General features: G+C 42.1%; 1 protein-coding gene across 1 annotated transcript; it reads left to right on the forward strand.

Moving 5' to 3' along the window:
- Positions 1 to 6,635: 6,635 nt before the first annotated feature.
- On the forward strand, positions 6,636 to 11,619 carry NUDT19 (nudix hydrolase 19). Its single transcript, XM_039502577.1, has 3 exons — positions 6,636 to 7,438; positions 9,521 to 9,728; positions 10,966 to 11,619. The coding sequence occupies exons 1-3, from the start codon at positions 6,659 to 6,661 to the stop codon at positions 11,202 to 11,204; spliced, it is 1,227 nt and encodes a 408-aa protein (XP_039358511.1). The 5' UTR covers positions 6,636 to 6,658; the 3' UTR covers positions 11,205 to 11,619.
- The last annotated feature ends 539 nt before the right edge of the window (positions 11,620 to 12,158 follow it).

Genomic DNA, 12,158 nt, shown 5'->3' on the forward strand with positions numbered 1-12,158 from the left:
GTTCTTGCCCTAGGCCCAGGTCGTCCAGGGAATCTGCTGTAATTTCCAAATTACTCCAGCTCTCGGGAGGGTTTTTAAGTCCCGGTAATGGGGCGAGACTCACCCCTGCAGCACCTCCTGTCGGTCATCCTGGGAATTAGCTCTTTTTGACCCAGAGCACCCTCTGCAGGCTGGTGCCTCACTGCCACTGGCCCCCGTGTTCCTTCCAGACCTGTCACCCCTTATCCTCGGGCGCTGTCCCCTAGCAGTACACCCACTCTCTGGGTCTCCCCACCCAGGGGAACCCCCACCCACTATCCCCACTGCCAGTCACCATCTATCCCCCTTTCACTGGGGCTGACTGCAGTCTGTATAAGCCAATCATCACAGGCAAGGGGGGTTAGGACCAGCTGCCTCTGCCTACTCTGGGCTACACCCTTACATCCTAGTACCTTTCTGTCCTTTATCAAGGCCTCCAGCCTAGGGAGTTTCCAGGCTGGAGCTCCCCAGCTCCTCTAGCCTTTCCCCAGCCCTGCTGCATTCAGGTACCCTGTTCAGCTCCCATCAGCCAGGCCCTCCTTTCTCAGCAAGCTAGAGAGAGAGTCTTTAAGCTCTAGCCTAGCAGCCCCTTTATAGGGCCGGCTGTGGCCTGATTGGGGCATGGACCAGCTGTGGCTGCTTCCCTAATCAGCCCAGGCTCGCTGCTTTGCCCTGCCACAGACCTCTCCCAGGGCTGTTTTCAGCCCTTCAGAGCAGGAGCGGGTGACCACCCCACTACACCTGGGTTCCTTTGGGGGTGTTGTTGTCCAGGGCCCTTTGTGCCTGCTGCTTTTTGTACCAGTCCAAATCAACTTGCTGTGGCCTTCTTGGCTGCCCAAAACACACTGGCTTTGGAGAATTGGATTTCCCTTCTGTTGTCCTTCACCATCGCTGCCTCATTTGCTCTGTTTTCACTGCTGGTTTTGAAGCTCTGCTCCACTTAGTTCTTCTCTTCTCACAACTGGGCAGCTGTAAATTTCTCGTTTGTAAATTTCTTGTTGAGCTCATGACCTTGGGCCAGGGCCAGCGTCTTATCTTCACACAGAGCTAGCTAAAGTGCCGTCTGCTTTTTTCTTTCCGCCCCACCCTTGGCCTCTCGTACCATAAAGAAATGTTTCATTCCTCACTTACACACCTTTGACCCTCCCCAAAATGCTTTGCAATGCTTGCAACAGCATTAGCCACATACAGTGCTGATCTGCCTTCCCGGGGGACTCCCTGAGGGAGGGGGCCAGTGGGGTGTGACACCATCCATTGAGGTCAACAACCAGAAATGCTGTACTGGCAACAGGAGAAGTGCAGACCCCAATATCTGAGAAGCAGGAGCCACCTGTCTCCAAGGGTCAGGGGCCACAACCTGCAAGAGAAACAGATGTAGGGTACTGGCAGTTGGGGACTCCCTTCTGAGAAGGATGGAACTTCCATCTGCTGACCTGACCAGATATCTTCGGAGGTTTGCTGTGAGCCTGCATCCAAGATGTTACGGAAAGGTTGCTGAGGCTTATCCAACCCTCTGACGACTACCCCATGCTGCTCATCCATGTAGGCACTAATGCCATCTGTGACCCTAAGCATATCAGTAGTGACTACAGATCTCTTAGAGACAGTGAAGTAGTTAGGGGCCTAGATGGTGTTTTTGTCCAGCCTTCCAGTTGAGGGTAAGACCCATTCAGGGACATATATATCCTGGAGATAAATGCATGACTGTGCAGATGATGTCAACAGGAGGTCTTTGGCTTCCTCAACCATGGGATGAAGGGGGACTGCTAGGAGGAGACAGAGTCCACCTAACAAAGAATGGGAAGAACAACTTCATACACTGACTCAATGACCTAGTGAGGAGGGCTTTAAACCAGGTTCAAAGGGGATAGGTGACAAAGGCCCACAGGTAGGTATAAAAGAGCCTGACAGATGACTAAATGTTTGGGGGTGGGGGAAATGGTAAATTACAATAAGGTATAGGAGCAACAAGTGAGAAATTAGTGGGGGAATCTTCTCAACTGCTTAGATATCTATGCACAAATGCAAGGAATATGGAGAATAAACAAGAAGAATTGGAAGTCTTAGTACACAAGCTAAATTATGACCTAACTGGACTCAGAGAGATTTGGTGGGATAAATTTCATGACTGGAATACTGGTATAGAAGAGCATAGCTTGTTCAGGAAGTCTGGGCAGGGAAAAAATTGAGGAGGTGTTGCATTGTACATAAAGAACATATACACTTATTCTGAGATCCAAGAGGAGGTGAGAAGATAACGTGTGAAAAATAGGGGCAATGTCATGGTAGGGATCTATACTAGACCACCAAATCAGGAGGAGGCGGTAGAAGAGGAATTTTTAGAACAAATAAAACTATCCCAAACACAAGACCTGGTAGTAACGGGGGACTTTAACTATCCAGACATCTGCTGGAAAAGTCATACAGCAAAATAAAAAATTTCCAATAAATTATTGGAATGTGTTGAGGACAACTTCTTATTTCAGAGGGAGGAAGAACAAATCAGGGGGATACATGGAATAATTTTTTTCATTAATATGCCCAGTTATTTCTCCTGACTGAATACAGATTATTTAGTACCCAGTAACATTTCTGAGTAGTTTGACTATTACCCTCCAGTGTATGTTATTTTAATTTCATCTGCCATCAGACTGACCATTCACCTAGCTGTGTTAATTCCTTTTTGAATATTTGTCTAATCTACATAATTTTGTGTCATTTTTAAAAGTTGCTATCTCATTATTCACCCTTTTCCAGATCATTGATAATTATATTAACTATAATTTATAGTACTGATGTTTGGGGGCGCCTCTTGGTTAACTTTTTGCAATGTTGAAGATTGTTTATTCCTAGTATTTGTTTTATGGATTTTACTCACTTTTTAATTCATGACAGTATTTCACTCTCTGACTTCTTACTTTGCTTGATAACCTCTTGTGAGTGACTTTGTTAAAGGCTTTTGAAAAGTCTAAATAAGTCACATACAAAAATGCTAAAATAAAGTTATTTAGATTGCAAAATCAAGCCTTTGAAAGAAATGCTAGAATTAAGATTATTCTGCCCATTAGTGCATATGTATTATGATAGTCTTTCCATGACCATATATTATTTTTCCACAGAACCTGTGTCTCATCCAGTTGGAGGCAGTGTTCAGTGACTGAGTTACATTTTCAACATTCCCTTTTATCTTCATTGGTTAACATATAGCCTCACCTTATTTACTGCACACCATCCAAATCCTACAATGAATTAATTTCCTCATGGTGCTCATTACTGTAATACAGTATCTGAATGCCTCATAAACATTAAAGAATTTCTATTCACAACATCCATGGGAGCCAAGAGATTATTGTTATCCTCATTTTACAGATGGAGAAACTGAGACTAAAAGTGGTGTCTGAGATCAGACAGAAAGTCAGTGTCAAGATGAGAATTCCGGATCTCCTGAATTCCAGTCTTGTGCTCATTCATCCAGATCTCATTGCCTTATTGCCTGTGGTACTAAGTAGCCCGAGCTCCCACTGATTTCAGTTATAGTTGTGAGTGCTCAGTAGCATTTCTGAAAGTTAGGCCCCACATATTTCAAGCACCTAGAAAAATTAAGAATACATTTAGTGGCCACCTGTCAAAATTTGGTTTAAGTAACTTGTCTAGCATCATAAAGGAAATTTGTGGCAGAAGCAGGGAGAGAACGCAGTTCTTCTGTGTGTGTCATTAAACCAGCCTTAACCATCCTTTCTCTTCTTATTTTGCCCTGCCTCATTCTTCACACACTTTCAACTTCTAGAGCAAATGTGGCAGGATTCCTGCAAAGAACAACAATATGCAACAATCCTGATTCATCCCCAGAGCACACTGAAACAGTAGGTTAACAATGAATGATACAGATAGCATACCTTTTACAGATATGCATCTGACATGCCTCCGATGAAGTGGGTATTCACCCACGAAAGCTCATGCTCCAATACGTCTGTTAGTCTATAAGGTGCAACAGTACTCTTTGCTGCTTTTACAGATCCTGACTAACATGGCTATCCCTCTGATACTTTTACAGATAGCATACCTAAGGACAAACATACAGCAGGTTCTTTCTGAAAGGCAGCATGGCTATGTGGATGAGAGTCATACCAACAATCTGCTATATTAGACATCTATATTCTACTCCCAGCTTCTTTAATGCTCAGTGTGGCACTGGTCCACAGGCTGACTGAGGGGAACCAGACTTGACTCTCTCTCTTCCACTGCTACAAAGTTGCTCACAGCAGCTGGGTTTAATTTCTGCACCCTGGGGTTCCCAGTATGATGCAGCTATTGTAGCTGTAGTCTGGCCTTACAATGTTCAGGGTTTTTGGCATGCTGACAAAATGAAATTCTAAAAACATAAGACACAGTAAGGAAATAGTGATTTTCAACAGCTTAAAACTGCCAAATCTGAATAGAATTTCATGAGATGAACAAAAAACACCTCTCTGGTCCCTGGGCTTTTCCCTTGTCAAAGATCAAAACCATGTTGCAAACAATGCAGCTAGTAGAGCTTCTCAGAAAAAGGCATGTAACACCAAGGAAAAATGTTTGCTTCTCTAAATGTAGGCATCACTGTTAGTTCCTCCTATAATTATGTTACATACAAAAATTGTGAAATGAATGTTAACGTTGTGAAGTCAAGCACTCAAAAGATAGGAAATGCCAGTAATTAACTGAATGAACCAGGGTTCTAGAAAAATAGTCTGTGATCAAGTAATTAAAGATTACGCCATTATGCATATACACAAAGTGGCCAAATTAAAGTTTCATGGGCAACCTTAATTCTGGCATTTCCTAACTTTTGAATGCTTGATTTTGGAAGCTTTACTGTCTTTTAACCTCATTTAAAAAAATATAATTTTTTGGGCTTGATGTACATTTTCTGTAGAGTATCTGATCCACTCAAATAATTTCTTATATTTAAACATTGTTTATGTTGACTTACTTCTTCCATAGGTCTACATGCTTTGTGGGTATCTAGTATGCTTCAGTGGCCTCCAAGCTGATGGTCTTAACTAGAGTCTTCTTTTTATTTTATTCTTCTGTCTCTCTCTTCTAGAGAGTTTAGTATCACAAAGCTAGCGAAGAGGATACTGGAGAGAATGCTTGGAGTGCACTTTCACTTCTGCTGCTTCATGTATTGGGAACTCTCCTAACACCCTGGGCTCAGAGCCAGGGAGCCACTTCTCTTTAAATCTTTTCTTAAAGCCTTACTCTTTTTTTAGCTGAGGACTGACTCCTCTCAACATTTTGTGTTAACGTATTAAGGAAGTTTTTTTACAAATAAAATGTATTACATGGCCTGCAGCCATGTTACTTTGTGCTGTGCTCTTGTAAACAATAAACTCACAAGTTAGGCAGTGCTGGACTACTTCAGCAATTATGGAAAACCTACAAGGAACTCCAAGGTGCACCAGAGGGTAGCATTAATAATTTAGTACTCTCTGAAACAGTATTGAACCAATATTCTAGCATTGTATATGTCATTCTTCAGATGAAATGTAAAACCTCAGTCCTGATCACTTCTGCTTATTAAAGATCCCACAGTATTATTTTTTGTGTGTGCAAAAGTAGGAAACAGGGTATTAACAATGGCTACATTTCAAATTGTGTAATTACATCCCATCTCTCTAAATCCTCCCTGCAGTTCTATAAATATTTTTCACTTTCTGTTAACAGATGCAGTTTCATCCTTGAAATAGCTGTATTTCAATGGTAGACGTGATTCCTGTGGATAGTTTATGTTTCACTGTGACATAGTGGAGAAAGTTTGTGTAACCTGACTTCCAGCTACTGGAGTTAGGGAGGTCAGGAGCAAATAATAATTAAGAAGAAATAGGGCCACCCAGAGCTCAAGGTCTTCACATCCACTTGTTATTGGGTTAGATTTTCTATTAAATCATTGGTTTTCGTACTGTAATCATGGTGGTTTAAAATCTCAAGAAATGCAGATTTTTTTTTCATTTCATTGCACCAATTAATCATACAAGCTTCACTCACATTGACTCTCATGTCCCACTGTGCATTCCTAAACTTCTGCACACGGAGACTAGACTACTCGCCTGCCTAAATGTTTGCCCTATCAGATTCCTTGTTGTCAGTTTCTGATATGCCTTTGTCACGCTGATAGGTTTTCTCTTTGGGGATTATATTTGTGTGTGTTGGAATTTAATTGTTTTTAACACAGGCATTGTTACTGATCTACTCACTGTCCATTAAGACAGGTTTCAGAGTGGTAGCCATGTTAGTCTGTATCAACTGTTTGAAATGGGCCACCCTGATTACCACTACAAAAGAGATTTTTCCTCCTGTTGATAATAGCCCACTTCCACTTTAATTGAACTGTCTAGTTAGAACTGACCACCCACTTGGTAAGGCAACTCCCATCTTTTCATGGAGAGAGATGGAGAGAGAGAGAGGGAGTATATATCTATATTTATCTGGCTACTGTATTTTCCACTCCATGCATCTAATAAAGTGGGTTTTAGCCCATGAAAGCTTATGCCCAAATAACTGTGTCTCTAAGGTGCCACAAGTGCTCCTCCTTGTTTTGGTCCATTAAGCAGCATGCTTAAGCCTCACAGGTGCAGTGGCTCCTCCCAGGGGGCTGGGGGCGATGGAGCCGGGATGGGTAGTAGACGAGGAGAGCGGCTCGGCCACCTTTCCTGTCCTTCATGCCGGTATGAACCCGCGACTGCGGCATTGGCGAGAGGCGGCTACGCTGCTGCTGGCGGCCGGGAGCGGGGCTCCGGCCCGGCCGGTGCGGTCCCCGCTAGGCCCCTTTGACTACGAGATGCTGCTGCTCCAGCGGAGCCCTCGGAGCGGCTTCCTGCCCAGCGCCCACGTCTTCCCGGGCGGCCTGCTGGAGGCAGCCGACTTCTCCGCTGACTGGCTGGGGCTGCTGCCCGCTTTACCCCGCTGCGGGCTGGGCCCCGTGCGGCCGTCGTCGCCGGGCGGTAACCGAGCTCCGGTCTTCGCCACCGACCGGGCTGGCCTTGGCTCGCCGCTGCCGGGGGACGTGGCCTTCCGCATCTGCGCCATCCGGGAGACCTTCGAAGAGGCGGGTATCCTGCTGCTGGTGTCGGGTCCGGGCCCCGGCCCCGCCTCTGATCCCGGCCCGGCCCGCTTGCTGCCTCAGCACCACCTGCCGCCGGGCCCGGAGCTCGCCGAGTGGCGGCGACGGGTGCAGCAGGACCCGGCCTGCTTCCTGCAGCTCTGCCGCTACCTGCGCTGCGTCCCCAACATTTGGGCGCTGCATGAGTGGGGCAACTGGCTGACTCCGGTGCCCAGGGCTGGCCGGGGCGACCGGCGCTACGACACCGCCTTCTACCTGTGCTGCCTTGAGGAGCGGCCTCCGCACACGTCGCAGGACGATCAGGAGGTGACAGGTTTCCAGGTAGGTTTCATCACCACAAACACCTTATATCTTTCCCTGTACTTCCCTTACATCCCATGGAAACTATAAGCAGGGCCCAGGAGGAGCCACGCCTATGCAACACTCATTTCCTTACCCCCCACGCCTTCATACCTCCAACTTAGTGCTGGTCAAGTAGGTGATTATGTAAATATACTGCCTATAGCCATCCTTGTACATCTGGTAACCTGCACCCTTGTGCAGCACCATTTAGAGTTGATGTGCCAGATTCCAGATGTCTATACACCTACTGACATTCTGAAACCTATTGTATATTACATATTTTGTACAAGGTAGGAGGTGATTGGATTTTAGATGATTAACCCATATACACCCACATGCCATGTGACTAGTGGGAGATGTTAGACTTCCAGAGGATAAATACATCAACCACAGAAGACCATCAAAAGGTGACCCGCTTCTAGATCACTGTATACTGGTGGCCCTGGTCACTTGTTGGGGATAGACAGTGTGTTCATGTTAGGTTTCTGTCCCTTTCTTCAGGGCTCTGTTTACTGTCTCCACAAAGAGAGAAACTTTTTTTGTATGCTTTTCCAACACAGGTAACACTCTGATAGGAGTTCAGACTGGGGTCTTCTGCTCTCGGTAGCTACTGTGTTAGAGCCCTTTCCAACCCCAGGGGGCTCAAGAACTGCCTGCCACCTCCTGCTCTGTTCACTGGATGGTTAGTTAATCCTACCCTTTTATGGAACTGAGTTCTTTATATTGTCCAGCTGAGAGTATGGGCCTGTCATGGGGTGCTAATTAGCTGCTTCAGTTTCTTCCTAGAATCTGTCTCTGGGATTTTCTCCGGGGTGGGGGGTTGGCTGCTCCCTGAACTATTAAATGGGCAGATCCTCCTGTTACAATCACCCATCATACACCCACATTATGCAGTATTAGTGGGATGTGACCCTTGATAGTCTATATGCTTGGGGCTACTCTGGGGTGGTCTCAAGACAAAGATGATTGTCTAATAACTGTGGTCCCTTGTACAAGGTCAGTACAATTATTTGACACTACCAATGTTTCTTTGTGAAGTATTTGTGTCTGATAGAAACTATATACCGTGAAACACAATCCAAAGTTTAAAACATCAGAGTACTTGTTTTGAACAAGTTAATATTTGATTATAAATATTTGTTTACTTTTTACCAATATCATATCAGAAATTTATTGTGGATGTCATTCACAAGAATATGGAATAAAAGGTGTGTCAGTAAACGCCCACACACCATAGTCTTGATACATGAAACCAACATTTAGATAATAATGTAAGAATTCTGTGCATATAGAAAATACAGAATGTTAAATTCATGTCAATTGTATCCGGTTTTTCTAATTTCTGAAAACTGCATGCTCTCCTTGGCTAAGAAGCAAGTGCTCCGAGGTAGATTTCCACTTAATTATGAAGGCATTTGTAGCAATTCCGAAGCTGAATTTGCTTTGAGTTTTGCATTATTCAGTGGAAGTCTTTATCATGTCCTGAAAGTAGAGTTAATATCCCCTTTTAAAAACAACATTGAAGTCCAAATTTGGCACATCTATGTGCAGTCCTCAAGTATCTTATGAATTTAAAAAAAAATCAATGTTTTTGCAGAAGAAATATTTTAAAATTCTACCATTTTGAAACTGTCTGTGTGTGGATTTTTTGGTGTGTGTATAACTCACCAGTACAGTTCCATTTCACATTTAAATTAGTTCAATCTCAAACTGCAGGCAACAAAGTGAAAATTCTCTTGCATCTGAAGAAGTGGGTATTCACCCACGAAAGCTCATGCTGCAGAACGTCTGTTAGTCTATAAGGTGCCACAGGATTCTTTGTTGCTTTTACAGATCCGGACTAACACGGCTACCCCTCTGATAAAGTGAAAATTGTACCTCTTTTTGGAATCCAGAACACTAATAGGGTAAACTGTTCAGATAAGATGTTGTCCATCCCAAGGTTCACACAAGGCCTTCTTTGCCATGCTAAGGGTTTCAGTGAGGTTTGAGCAATTGATAGAATTTCACCAAAAGATCTCAAGAAGAAAATATTATTTCATGTTTGTCTTCATTTTACAGTGGTCAACCCCTCCAGAAGCTATTGAACTCTTTAAGTCTCAAGAAATATGGTTTGCTCCACCTCAGTTCTATGAATTATGTAGGCTGTGCAACTTTTCTTCACTTCGTGACCTGCATAGGTTTGGTTCTGACCGTGCTTTAGAAGGGTGTGAACGTTGGATGCCCGTTACTTTGGCAGCTTCGGATGGCTACATTCAGCTATTACCAGGTAAATTAACCAAGTGAAAGAGCTTTTATTACCATAAAAGAGCATTGGAAGGGATATAAACCTTTGAGCTTTGGGGCCAACTGACTACTAGGGATCCAGAAAAAAGTTTCCTTGAGAGTAGATTATCCCATAATTGCCTGTTGCAGGATTTCTTCCTCTGAAGTAGTTGATATTGGCCATTCTTAGGATACTGGACTAGACACACCACTGATCTGATCAGTATGGTGTTGACTCTTATACAGGGTATTGTGGGGGGCATTAATATTTTAATTTACGTCATACTTTTCATGCTGAATGATATGATTATTTTATTTATTTTAAATTTTTGTCTGCAGGATGAGTTAGAGCCCCATCCTACTGGCCTTATTTGGGCAATGGATCTGATCCTGCACTCCTTGCTAAGCAAGAGTCCCAAACATTGCAGTATCCCGAGTGATTATTAGCTAGTCCATCTTCTTTTTAATCTTTATTTCTTGCTGCTACCTGCCTATTTAAACAGTTTAGTTTTTACCTTCTTTCCTCTCCTGTTGCTTTTTTTTTGTTCTTCAAAAGGGCATAAATTGTATCTTTACGTTGCTATTTTCTGCTTCTTAATATCTTTGTTTTTTTCTGGTCATCTTCTCTCTAATTTTCTTATTTATTACAGTTGGTCTTTCTTCTGCTGCCTAATTTCCTTTCTATATTTTCATCATATTACACTTGCTCTCCATAAAAGGCTGGACAAGTCCTTCCACCAAGATCATTTTTTAAACAAAACTGGGTAATCTGATCTGCTTTCTGTTCTTAGTCTGCTGCAACTTCTTGTGTAAAGTGGGACAGTCACTTAATCTCTGCCTCATTTGTCTATCTATAATATCTAATTATTTATGTCAAGGATGCACTGATACCATATTCATTAGTGTACATGAGGTTCTTGGATATTTCTTTATTTGTATGTAATAAAAAAAATACATTTTAGTATCTGGAAAAGCTGCCTTTGAACTTGAACATTCTATTAGATTCCAGATTTATTGCAACATGTGGAACCTGCAGTGTTGCATCCCTGGTGGCTATTATAGAATTTCATGGCCATCTTGAAATTTAGGAAAGATTGGAAGCAATTTTCTTTTAAATCTGATTGTACTCTGAACTCCATTCCCACATATTTTCAAATACTGATAATAAAGTAGCTTGTATCCTAAAAATTGCTAGATCACTGAAAAATAAAATTATTGAATTAAAACTTAATATTTTTCAGGAGATGAGCTGTATCCGAAAGATCCAGATTATACAGGAGAAAAGAAACTTTTTTTGTCAACAGATAAGAAGGTTGAAGAGCTAATGAAAGAAGACAGTAAGCTTCACCGAGTTGTAATACACAACCTTAACAATCTTACTGTCCATGTTAATATCCAACCAAAATATAAACACGTCAATCCATTAAAGATGGACTCTAATATAGTGGGAAGTAATGCAGATTGCAATAGCAGACTATAATATGCCATCTCTTTTAAATTCAGTATGTATCAAATTTTATATATTTTTATTTTAGTGCAGTTAGTCCTTTGTGACAGTTGCTAAGTGGTTAGCCCTGGAGGCTGAAGTCTTCATTTGCCAAAGAACAGGTCAGGTACATCATGGGCATCAACAGTACAAGCTTCTTTATGTTGCCATGCCAGTGTATCTCAAACAAGATCAGGAGAGGCTACTTTGGGTAAGAGGAGGGTTCAGACTTCATATATATTTAATGCTTTGACACTGAACATATGTGCCAGTTGTGATGTGGACACATGCTCACTGAGAACTTGATGTAAACTACCAACTTAATTCATGTTGTTCACCAAAGAGCCATTATATGGTAATGATATTTGGCCATTGACAATTTATGTAATAAAAGTGGACTAGTCTGTAACCCATGTCCCTTGAACAATTCAGTTCCCTTTTCTCATTGAGTACTGAAATATTCTTGTCATGCTCAGAATTTAGCTAGCTCTTCTATTCTGCTTCCAAAAGATATCTTTTAGATCACACTAATATGTTAATGTGTCTAGAAATGTAATTGAAGGAGTTTTCCATTGTATAACTGCATTTCTTACTCTCATCTTTGGGAATCTCAACATGTGTTCATTAAGTTAACTTATTTGCCAACATTATTTTGTTTTTAATTGTTTAATAAATGTTTTTATTTTCAGTAGTTTTATTTGTATTACTTAAGGTGTACTGAGGGTTGAGAGATTTATTCCCTTTAAAATTTAAGTTTATTTCCAAATTAAGAACGAACTATCAAAGGACTGGTTTGACAGCAGTCATTCCCTTTAATTAGTACCATATTTACTTTAAGTGAAAGATTTCAACAACTTAAAAGATGAAAATACTGTTTACTGTATAGTTCTGAGAATACAGAAATTAATGTTACTGTATGAACAACTGAAGAGGAAAATGTAGAGCCCT

This window comes from Mauremys reevesii, linkage group 16, assembly GCF_016161935.1.
Source record: "Mauremys reevesii isolate NIE-2019 linkage group 16, ASM1616193v1, whole genome shotgun sequence".
Classification (NCBI taxonomy): Eukaryota; Metazoa; Chordata; order Testudines; family Geoemydidae; genus Mauremys; species Mauremys reevesii.